Genomic DNA, 12,140 nt, shown 5'->3' on the forward strand with positions numbered 1-12,140 from the left:
TCCCTCCCAGCATCAGAGTCTTTTCCAATGAGTCAACTCTTTGCATGAGGTGGCCAAAGTGCTGGAGTTTCAGCTTTAGCATCATTCCTTCCAAAGAACACCCAGGACTGATCTCCTTTAGAATGGACTGGTTGGGTTTCCTTGCAGTCCAAGGGACTCTCAAGAGTCTTCTCCAATACCACAGTTCAAAAGCATCAATTCTTCAGTGCTCAGCTTTCTTCGGTCCAACTCTCACATCCATACATGATTACTGGAAAAACCATAGAGTTTTACTCGCTTTCAAACTTTTTTAAAGTATGATTGGGGCATAGACTTGGATTATTCTAATGTTGAATGCTTTGCCTTGGGAAGGAACTGAGATCATTCTATTTTGAGATTGTGCCCAAATACTGCATTTCGGACTCTTTTGTTGACTATGAAGGCTACGGCATTTCTTCTAAGGGATTTTTGCCCACAGTAGTAGATATAATGGTCATCTGAATTAAATTCACCCATTCCAGTCCATTTTAGTTCACTGTTTTCCTAAGATGCTGATGTTCACTCTTACCATCTCCTTCTTGTGATTAGTTGCTCAGTCATGTCTGACTCTTTGCGACCCCATGGACTGCAGCCCACCATGCTCATCTGTCTGTGGGATTCTCCAGGACAGAATACTGGAGTGGGTTGCTGTTTCCTTCTCCAGGGCATCTCCTTCTTGACCACACACAATTTACCTTGATTCATGGACCTCACATTCCAGGTTCCTATGCAGTATTGTTCTTTACGATGTCGGACTTTAATTTCACCACCAGATACATCCACAATTGAGTGTTGTTTCTACATTGGCCCAGCCTCTTCATTCCTTCTGGAGCTATTAGCAATTGCCCTCCCCTCTTCCCCAGTAGCATATTGGACACCTTCCAACCTGGGGGTCTCATCTTCTGGTGTCATATCTTTTTGACTTTTCATACTGTTCATGGGATTCTTGCGGCAGGAATACTGGAGTGGTTTGCCATTCCCTCCTCCAGTAGACCACGTTTTGTCAGAACTCTTCACTGTGACCCATCTATCTTGGGTGACCCTGCACGGCATGGCTCATAGCTTCATTGAGTTAGACAAGCCTCTTTGCCAAGACAAGGCTGTGATCCATGAAGGGGTTTTAAATACAGAGGTAGACAAATAATTTGACTAGATTCACCCAGGTAAGTGAAAGAAACACAGATACAGGTTATGTATTTTAGAATTAAATTTACCAATCGATCGAGGTCTCTTTTTGGTGGAGGAGAGATGGTCAGTGGGTCAGCTTGGTGGCTGACTGTGTTTTTACCTTGAGCAGAGGCTCTGAGTCCAGCTCCTACGTAGCTCCTACTTTAGGACCCATTGAAATCTTAAAGGCGACAGCACTTCAGGAAATAACAAACCTCAAGCAAGTTGAGTTTATGCTGAAATGCAAATGCTCCCTGAGACCCAGGAAGGAGTGTGACATTTTCCCTGAATAGCTTGTGTGTGTGCGTTCCTGGTCATGTACCTGCCGGGGCTGGTGAGGTCATGCCGTCCAGTGTGTTCTGCTGCATGGTTCTTCCCCGAGCTCTGCAGTAGCCGACATAGTAAATGATTCCTGCCTTGGGACTCCTGGGATGTGGTGCAGCGATCTGGGAGTGGCAGCTGCAGCTACCTGCTGTTGACATATCCTCTGCCTCGCAGACCAAATGTTGAATTTATTAAGATTCAGCCTGGCTACTAACCCGATTACTGTGCAAAGCAGCCATATTCACTTATCAGACAAGTTTTAGATGACAGTTTAAGTGGAAAGAGCAAAGAGAAAGAGAAGAGGGGGAGAAACAGAGGTTTCAGGAGAAATCTGGGGATATTTTTTTCAAAAGTCTAAACAGCTTGGAATTCAGAGTTTGGGGAAATAGAACAGATGGTCAGAAATACAAACGGTTTAGACAGCCCATCAGGCCTGGGGCAGTGAGCCCAGCACATAACCTAGCACAGTTGTTTGTTTTTCTGCGAGAGTGGCCCTGTGCAATTGTGCACTGGCTGTGTATATGCCATCAGTGTAATGCGTGAGCTATTTTCATGAAGGTGTGCATCGAGAATTCCCATGGCAGCCATAGCAATCAGATCTGAGCGCTCCACCAGGCTGGAGTAGAAACAGTATTGGCTGCCCTTGTGATGATGCTCAGTGAGTGTTATAGCACACTCCATGAGCCCTGGACTGCAGCCTACAACTGGATTTTTCAGAGAATGTTGAAATACTTGGAAATCAAGTGAGTCATGTTCGTTTTCAGCCAGAACGATGACTTGTCTCTCTCCATGTGCACCAGGTATTGCCAAATGAAACGGCTGCCAGTCGGGATCGAGTCTTGGTTTCACAAAACACCTCCTCTCTTCCATTTCGAGCATTTATTTGCAGTGATTTATGTCCTTTCTGTCTGCCTGTGTGTGAGTTGGCTCACACAGCACGGTGAATGCACAAACGGGCAGTCTTCTTGTTCCACGGGCTGTGTGAGCTTGGGTAGACAGACTCAAATGGCAAAACCAGTCTTCAAGGGCCGTGGTGAAAAACTCAGGAGCCAGACGATCTGGACACAAACTCAGAAGTCACTTCATTCGCCCCGGTCTTCTCAAGCTCTCAGGAACCACGCAGGCTCAGGGCACGAGTCAGTTTCCCATTAGGCTTCTTGGAAAATGGTCTGCACACTCGGATCCTTGTTTGGCTGTTTACTTGTGCTCTTCTGAAGGCTGTAACTTTTCAAGGGAAAGAATAGCTGATTCTGAGACTCCAGTGTCCCTGAAGATGTCCCTGGGATGAGAGTATGAGGACTCAGAGGTCACAGATACTTTCACCTAAAAAAGAACAGTGGAAAGAGGCCTGAGGATTTCACAGGAAGTAAAGTGTAAAGTGAAGAAGGCAATGGCAACCCACTCTAGTACTCTTGCCTGGAAAATCCCATGGATGGAGGAGCCTGGTGGGCTGCAGTGCATGGGGTCGCGAAGAGTTGGACACAACTGAGCAACTTCACTTTCATGCGTTGGAGAAGGAAATGGCAACCGACTCCAGTGTTCTTGCCTGGAGAATCCCAGAGACGGGGGAGCCTGGTGGGCTGCCGTCTATGGGGTTGCACAGAATCGGACACAACTGAAGCGACTTAGCAGCAGCAGCAAAGTGTAAGGTGAAGTTGCTCAGTCACGTCTGACTCTTTGTGACTCCGTGGACTGTAGCCTGCCAGGCTCCTTTGTCTATGGGATTTTCCAAGCAAGAATACTGGAGGGGGTTGCCATTCACAGGAAGACAGACCTATTTTCACGCATACCTTGAATCTCATTTCCAAGCACCCAGAGTCCTAATATGGAAATGATGGCCTGGAAAGGGTGCTGGTGGAGGTGGTAGAGTAAGTAAAGTAGAAAAGACAACCCTTTTCCCATGGAAGTTTAGCTTCTGTTTGGTCTTAACCTAGCCCCTTTTCACCTTCGTGACTTCCTTTCAAATCCTGGTCATGGTATCTGGATCATTCCATTTGTTTGCAAGTTTGTAAACAGGACATAATTTGACACTCTTGACCTGTGCCAGACACAGAGACTATGCCCCATCCATCTACTTTTTTCTTGCCCGTCCAGGTTGGTGTTTTTTGAATGGGCACAGGGCAGTGCTCAGTAATCTTCAGCTCAGAGTGTGCCCTGAGGACACCATCCTCCTCCTCGGTATCCTTCCTTTTTCCACCACCACCAGGACCACCACCACCCATCACATGCCTGGCAGTGGACTTCCTTTTCTTTACTTGTTTTCTAACTTATTCTCCCAACATGTCCATAGGGTATATGTTATAATTGTTGTCTTATAAATGAAGAAACTGACGTTCAGGGAGGTCAAGCCAGTGTTGCAGCTGGGGACTGTCCCTGGTGGTTCAGTGGTTAAGAATCCACACGCCAATGCCAGAGACATGGGTTCAATTCCTAGTCCACGAAGATCCCACATGCCTCAGAGCAGTTAATAAGCCCATGAGCCACAACTACAGAGCTCCAGCTCTAGGGCCTGCATGTCACAACTATTGAAGTGCACACACCATGGGGCCCATGCTCTGCAGCAAGAGAAGCCACTGAAGTGAAAAGCCCTCCAATGAGAAGCCCTCACACGGCAACTAGAGAGTAGTCTCCGTTCATTGCAACTAGAGAAAGCCCGCATGCAGCAATGAAGACCCAGTGCAACCAAAAATAATAAATACGTAAAATGTTTAAAAAATACTGCAGCTGTGATGAAAGCAAGGTTAGTGTAATCCCAAAGCTCACATACCTTCCACTAGTTATGCTAGAAGATAATCTCATGGGTGTTTTCTTCAAATGGCTTATCACTTATTTTTTATTATAAAGAGACTATATTCTTTTTTTAAAAAGCTGAAGACTGAGACATATAAAGGATGTTAAAATCACATGTAATCATGCTTTTCAGAGATCACTGTTGTTAGCACCCTGCTGTGTGAGGCAGAGGCTGAGAAGTTGGACCTGGAGTTGCAGTCAACACTCTCACCCAGGAAGTGGTGTCAGTTTCTAAGCTTTATCTATAGCAATGGGGAGAAAGAATGATATATTTTCTCGTGGTTGCGCTGATCAAATGAGATGTTTTCAAAAAGCTTAGCATAGTAAGAACACAACATAGGTTCATCACTATCATTGTCCATCCTGAGCTTTTCTGTATATAGATAGACTTTGGAAGCTCATCTGAAACTTCCCTGGTCACTCAGATGGTAAAGAGTCTGCCTATAATGCGGGAGACCCTGGTTCAATCTCTGGATCGGGAAGGAAATGGAAACCCACTCTAGTATTCGTGCCTGGAAAATCCCACGGACGGAGGAGCCTGGTGGGCTATAGTCCCTGGGGTTGCAAAGAGTCGGACATGACTGAGCGACTTCACTTTTGGAAGCTCATATGTGATTGTAGTATACCACTAGGTTCTGTTTGGTAACCTTTTTTTATTCTTTTGCTACTTGATGAGTAGCTCTCCATCTCACTAGGCCTTCTTTGGCAGCTCAGCAGTAAAGAATCTATCTGCAATGCAGGAGATGTGTGTTCAATCCCTGGAACAGGAAGATCCCTTGGAGAATGAAATGTCAACCCTCTCCAGTATTCTTGCCTGGGATTTGCCTGGGAAATCCCCTGGACAAAAGAGGCTGATGGGCTATAATCCACGGGGTCACAAAGAGTGAGACACAACTTAGAGACTAAACACAACAATAAAACCATCTCACTAAGAGTTGAATATTTAGGTTGTTTCCTATTTTTCCATGTTTATGAATTGTGTTGTCTGTTGGGGTGGAGAGAGGATATGGGATTGAGGAACTCTAGCTATATCTGTAATATTTTTTTAATTTTTATTTTTTTTAATTATGAAAGTATGGTAACACATTTACAGGAGTTTAAAAATACAGGACAAGGTTATATACAGTTGCACTGTATATTACAATTATTTTTTTAAGTAGATAAATTAAGATTCTTAGTTGGGGTTTCAATATCGAACTCTCAAAATTAATAGAATGACTCTACAGGAAAGTAGAAAGATATATTAAACCTGCAAAGCACTGTGAACCAATTCAACATAAGATTTATACAGTTTTCACACAACAGTAGGATACAAATTCTATTCAGGTTCCCATAGACCGTAAACTGTGTGTATGTGAGGTCAACTTCAGTCGTGTCCGACTCTTTGCAACCCTGTGGACTGTAGCCTGCCAGGCTCCTCTGTCTATGGGATTCTCCAGGCAAGGATGCTGGAATGGGGTGCCATTTCTTCCTCCAGGGGATCTTTCCAACCCAGAGATCAAACCTGGGTCTATTACATCTTTACCACTAGTGCCACCTGGGAAGCCCTAGACTGTAAACTAGAAGACACTAAAGCATATCGAGGGATAACACCAGATGCAGAAATTTCATGGTCTAAAGGTACTGAAATCATCCAGACTCTGTTCTCTTATCACTGTGGAATTATGTTAGAAATCAGTATCAAAAGGTATTTGAAAATAACCCACATATTTTTAAGTACAGTGTGATGTAGAGATCTTCGACTTAGCCATTGAAAGTCTCAATAAAGTTAGACTGAAAAAAAACACAGAGGGTGATTGCAGAGAAGAAAGCATTTAAATGAAAAATTAGTATCAAAATGAGAAATTAATATTAAAGATGCTTTAAATAGAATCCCATGTATTTGTAAGTTAAATGTCCACTTTTAAATATTGGGTGTATCTAAGAAGTTATCACAAGGAAAATTAGAAAATATTTGTAATAGAGTAAAAATGAAAAGAGAATTTACCAGAATTAGTTGCATGCAGCTGAAGTTGCTCAGTGGAATTAAATACCATGTGGAGTCTTGAATAAGAGATGAAAACAAATAATAGACACTAGCATAAAATTTTGTGAAATTTGAACAAAATCTATATATTAGTTAATAATACTGTATCATTTGTTAATTTCCTGTTTTTTGTTTTTTTACAGCATGGTATTTTTTTATATTCTCAGAATTGGATTAGAAGTTTCAAGCCTCATTCAAAAATTGTTTTAAATCACTAAGATAATTTTTTTAGCATTTCAGCAGTTACACTAGATTTTATTTGTAACATTTCATTTATTTAAAAAAAAACATAAACATTTAAAGCAAAGAAGGTAAAATATGAACATATGTTAACTTTGAGCAGGGAATACATCTGGGTCTGTGCTTATTTTCTGAACTTATTTCTAAATGTGTGATAGTTGATAATCTAACATTTGAAAATTGTGCTTCTGAGATGAACATCTTTGTACACAGGGCTTTATACATTTTTTAGGACCATTTTCTCAGCAAAAATTCTGAAAATTGGAATTTCTGGGTCAAAGGATGCTCCACACAGGAGTTGTATATCAGTTCACACAGTCCGTATTTCTGCACCCTTGTCTACTGTGGTTATCAAAATTTTAAGATAATATTTGGGAACTGATGTAGGACTTGCATAGTTAAAAAAAATTATGAAGCCAAGCAATTTTCTACTTATATTTCCTTGGTGAATTCCTTTTTATATTCTTTACCCATTTTTCTATGACATGTTCCTGGTTTTTCTTAGTGATTTGTAAGAGGTCTTTATATATTAAGGATGTTAATAAATATCCTGTAGCCCACCAGGCTCCTCTGTCCATGGGGTTTCCCAGGCAAGAATACTGGAGTGGGTTGCCATCTGGATTATCCATAGAAAATAATCCTTTGCAGTTTGGACAGCTCTTATATTTTATGTTCCTAGTGTGAGGACAGGGAAGTCCTTCCCCTTCAAAAGGCCCCAGCTGATACACAGGCGTTTGCTTGTTTTCACCTTCAGACCTCCAGTGGAAGTCCGGGCACATGGCAGAGAGTCTAACCAACATGCCTCGGCACTCTCTCTACATCATCATCGGCGCCCTCTGCGTTGCCTTCATCCTGATGCTCATCATCTTGATTGTGGGGATTTGCCGCATCAGCCGCATTGAGTACCAGGGCTCTGCCCGGCCGGCTTATGAGGACTTCTACAACTGCCGCAGCATCGACAGCGAGTTCAGCAACGCCATCGCCTCCATCCGGCATGCCAGGTGAGTGGCGTGAGTCAGCATGCTGGGTGCCAGGCTTGTATTATGGACGGGACTTCACGTCTGCAAGGGGGATTTCAAAGAATAAAGCATAGATTCGAGGTAGCATTGGGGGGACCAGATAATTAGACTGCTTTATAAACAAACCCCTTTAATTTGCTGCTAACTTTCTGTTTTCATTGAATACATTCATTCGTTTAATTTGTGTTTATCTCTGCTATAAACATTTGAAACAGGTTTTGATTATTTCTTTTTGAAATGTGTTTAGCTGTGTTGTTCTTCAGTGTGACTATAAATGATCACATCTGATTTAAGGGCTTAGTTAAAGAAAGTCACATAGCAGTCATTCTGTTAGAGTTCTTATTGTATAAAATAGTGTCTGGGGGAAAGATTCCTGGAGAGACAGGAGTTAGTGTGGTATAGAAATAGCCTGAGTCAGGCTGTCAGACATCTGACATTAAGTCCAACTGCTCCATTACCTGATTATAGTTTAGGTAGATGATTCAACCTTCCACAAATACAGTTCCTTCAACTGTAGGAAGGGAGAACTACCTCCTTAAAGAGTTATGACAATCAAATTATAGATAGTAAAGGATTGCATAAACAGATAATGCCGTATTTACTTCTCCAATGTATTACAGCATGTGAAAAAAATAATCTAATTTTGTTGATTTTGGTCAGGAATATTTACTATCAAAATGATAGTGATATTGAATGTTAAAACACCATCTTTTCCTTTAACTGGTAGAACAATCTAAAGCACCTGATTCAGAAAGTCAATGTGCTATAGCAAAAAGAGGGCTGAGCTCTGTGTCTTAAGCTTGGACCTCCAGGAAACTATTACCTGTATAATCTTTGTTGGGATGTTGTGACCGATATTGTTCGAGGAACAAGCAGATCCAAATTCTGTCTGAATGCAATAGAAGTTCAGAAGGTCAGAAGGTTCAGTTCAGTGCAGTTCAGTTGCTCAGTTGTGTCCAACTCTTTGCGACCCCGTGGACTGCAGCATTCCAGGCCTCTCTGTCCATCACTAACTCCCGGAGTCAGAAAGTTAGCCTTCTTCAAAAGGAAACCTCCAAACCCAGGGCTCACATCTTTTAGGATGAGTCCAGTGGAAATAAAAACCAGAACCTGGGTTCCAGGGAAAGAGCCAGTGGAAGAGAGAAGTTGGGGGACTTAGGGCATCTGTCCCAAAGCCAAAGGCAACTTCCTTGTAGGAGCAGCACTATCCCCATTTCTGTAACTTTGAGAGAGAAAGGAGGATTCAACCCTCTTCCACATCAGGCTCCACACATCAGCCTTTGTCACGGACCTCATTTTAGAATCAACTCAGCAACACAGCTTCCGGGAAACCCTGAAATGAATCCCTGCAGATCTCTTCTAGTTTAGTTAATCTTTCCTCTTGCACAAAGGGCAGTGGGATTTATTACTGTATGTCCAGTGGGTCCTGGCACGTGGTAGACCTCACTAAAATGTAAGGTCTGAAATGAATGGATGATTCTCGGTGAGGGGTTGGCACAGGATGTCTTGATCTGCCTGAGAAATAAATTCATCACAGGGCACCAGCGTAGTCAGTGGTACCAGCTTGCAGGAGTACTTGGAGTATCTCGAAATTATTGTATGAGCAGTGAAAATGTAAAAAGAAGAGGCTATGGTTGCTGTGCTCAGTCGCTCAGTCTTATCCAACTCTTTGTGGCCCCATGGACTGTAGTCTGCCAGGCTCCTCTGTCCTTGGAATTTTCCAGGCAAGAATACTGGAGTGGGTAGCCATTTCATCTCCAGGGGATCCTCCTGACCCAGGGATTGAACACACATCTCTTGTGTCTTCTCACCGGCAGGGGTATTCTTTACCATCTGGGAAGCCCTAAAAGTAGAGACTAGGCAAAATCTTTTGTGACTCAGAATTCTTCCCAGAAGGGCTTAGTTCACCCGGAAAGAACAAAACCCATGGTTCTATATGGGGATGTATTGGGAGACCCAAGGAAATCAGATTCCCTCCCCACCCCTCCCCTGAAAGGAATCTCTGGCTAAGGTCCTTTTGTATCCAAGAGGAAGAGTGTTCTGTCTCAGCCCTGGAATAAGTTAAGATAGATTCTTCTGGGCTTCCTGCTTGTACAGCCCACTGGGAAGATATTTAACTGAATACCCTTGGAAGGAAAGGAGAAACTTGAAAGCATTTACAAACCTGGTTCTTATTTGATACTGATTTTTATCAAAAATATTTACTGCAGAATTCCTAACCAACAAACTCCTGGATGCACCAGTGACTGCAGATAAAATCTTTGACATTACAGTGCCTTCCCACATATATCTGAGAACATTCCCGTCTAAACATTTATTTAGCTATGACCAGGAGTTTCCACAGCCTGGTTATCCAGAGGCTCTACCTGGGTCTCTGGCAGGTTGGCCCTTTTGCTCCCTTTTCCTGGAAACCCTGGAAAGGCACTGACAAAAACAGAGTCCTTTTGATATTCCGCACTTCCTAGTTTTGAGCAACAGCCTATGGCTAACGTGTCTATTTCATGGCCTGTCTCCCTGCCACTATGCTGGAGGTGACGTTGGCTCAGAATGAGTGCGGCTCAGCAGCTGCGCAGGACGAACACTGTCTGGGTCATTGGTGGTGTTCCCCTTTTCCCCAGGAAGCGTCTGGTGATTCTGACCTCAGCAGTCAGTCTGTTGGTGCTGATGATGGGCTGAGAAGCAGTGCCCCTCTACTCTGCCTTACCCTAAGACTCATCTGCTCCTCAGCTGTTTTGCTTATGCTCAGGCTGCAAAGACTTTGTAACCGACTGGCAGGAGGGAAGTCATGACTCTCCAAGGTCTGTATCTGAGGTCACACTCGGAGGCTGACCACCGATTATGGGAAACAAAGCAGAGAGCTGGGAAAGGACAAAGTCACTCTTTCTCAAACAGCATCTCCCAATGTGGGCCTTTAAAAAAAAAAATTTTATTTGGCTGCATGCATGCTAAGTCACTTCAGTCATGTCTGACTCATTGCGACCCTTTGAACTGTAGTGCACCAGGCTCCTCTGTCCATGTGATTCTGCAGACAAGAATACTGGGGTGGGTTTCCATGCCCTCATTCAGGGGATCTTCCCAATCCAGGGATCAAACTGGCGTCTCTTACATCTCCTGCACTGGCAAGCAGGTTCTTTACCACTAGCACCACCTGGGAAGCCCCATTTGGCTGCACTGGATCTTAATTGTGACATGTGACATCTTTAGTTGGGACACAAAGGATCTAGTTCCCTAACCAGGGATCGAACCTGTGCCCCCTGCATTGGGAGCTCAGAGGCTTAGCCACTGGATGGCCAGAGAAGTCCCTTGATGTGGCCTTTTTAAAGCTTACATCCACCTGCTCTTCTCCAAGGTGTTGACTAGCTATCTATTTCCAGGAGAATATGAACTAGAAGAATGTATATACTTTGACTCCTTTGACACTAGTTTTGGTGTATTTCGTTTCTTTAGTAAACACAGGACTGGTCACCAGTTGTGATGTTTGAGTGTCAGTTACTTTTATACCACTCTGCACAGCTGCTGTTAGTGCTTCTACAGTGGTAACATGGCCAGACACAGTGCTGAGTCCTTTGGAGACAGAACCGTGGGTGATGCTTATCAGTTCAGTTCAGTTCAGCTCAGTCGTGTCTGACTCTTTTCGACCCCATGAATCGCAGCACGCCAGGCCTCCCTGTCCATCACCAACTCCCGGAGTTCACCCAAACTCATGTCTGTCGAGTCAGTGATACCATCCAGCCATCTCATCCTCTGTCATCCCCTTCTCCTCCTGCCCCTAATCCCTTCCAACATCAGAGTCTTTTCCAATGAGTCAACTCTTCACATGACGTGGCCAAAGTACTGGAGTTTCAGCTTTAGCATCATTCCATCCAAAGAAATCCCGGGGCTGACCTCCTTCAGAATGGACTGGTTGGCTCTCCTTGCATTCCAAGGGACTTTCAAGAGTCTTCTCCAACCCCACAGTTCAAAAGCATCAATTCTCTGGTGCTCAGCCTTCTTCAGTCCAACTCTCATATCCATACATGACCACTGGAAAAACCATAGCCTTGACTAGATGGACCTTTGTTGGCAAAGTAATGTCTCTGCTTTTCAATATGCTATCTAGGTTGGTCATAATTTTCCTTCCAAGGGGTAAGCGTCTTTTAATTTCATGGCTGCAGTCACCATCTGCAGTGATTTGGAGCCCAAAAAGATAAAGTCTGGCACTGTTTCCACTCTTTCCCCATCTATTTCCCATGAAGTGATGGGACCAGATGCCATGATCTTAGTTTTCTGAATGTTGAGCTTTAAATCAGCCTTTTCACTCTCCTCTTTCACTTTCATCAAGAGGCTTTTGAGTTCCTCTTCACTTTCTGCCATAAGGGTGGTGTCATCTGCATATCTGAGGTTATTGATATTTCTCCCAGCAATCTTGATTCCAGCTTGTGCTTCTTTCAGGCCAGCATTTCTCATGATGTACTCTGCATAGAAGTTAAATAAGCAGGGTGACAATATATAGCCTTGACGTACTCCTTTTCCTATTTGGAACCAGTCTGTTGTTCCACGTCCATGTCCAGTTCTAA

The 12,140-nt window shown here is 43.6% G+C and overlaps 1 protein-coding gene across 1 annotated transcript in view; it reads left to right on the plus strand.

Annotated features, from left to right (window-relative positions):
* The window catches only part of DNER (delta/notch-like EGF repeat containing), a 290,628-nt gene that overhangs the window by 273,920 nt on the left and 4,568 nt on the right, over positions 1-12,140 (plus strand). The window contains exon 12 of the mRNA XM_010837101.1: positions 7,320-7,566. Coding sequence (XP_010835403.1) covers positions 7,320-7,566 — 247 coding nt within the window. The remainder of the gene's footprint in view (positions 1-7,319; positions 7,567-12,140) is intronic.

The sequence above is a fragment of the Bison bison genome, unplaced genomic scaffold (assembly GCF_000754665.1).
Source record: "Bison bison bison isolate TAMUID 2011002044 unplaced genomic scaffold, Bison_UMD1.0 scf7180017864068, whole genome shotgun sequence".
Lineage (NCBI taxonomy): Eukaryota > Metazoa > Chordata > Mammalia > Artiodactyla > Bovidae > Bison > Bison bison.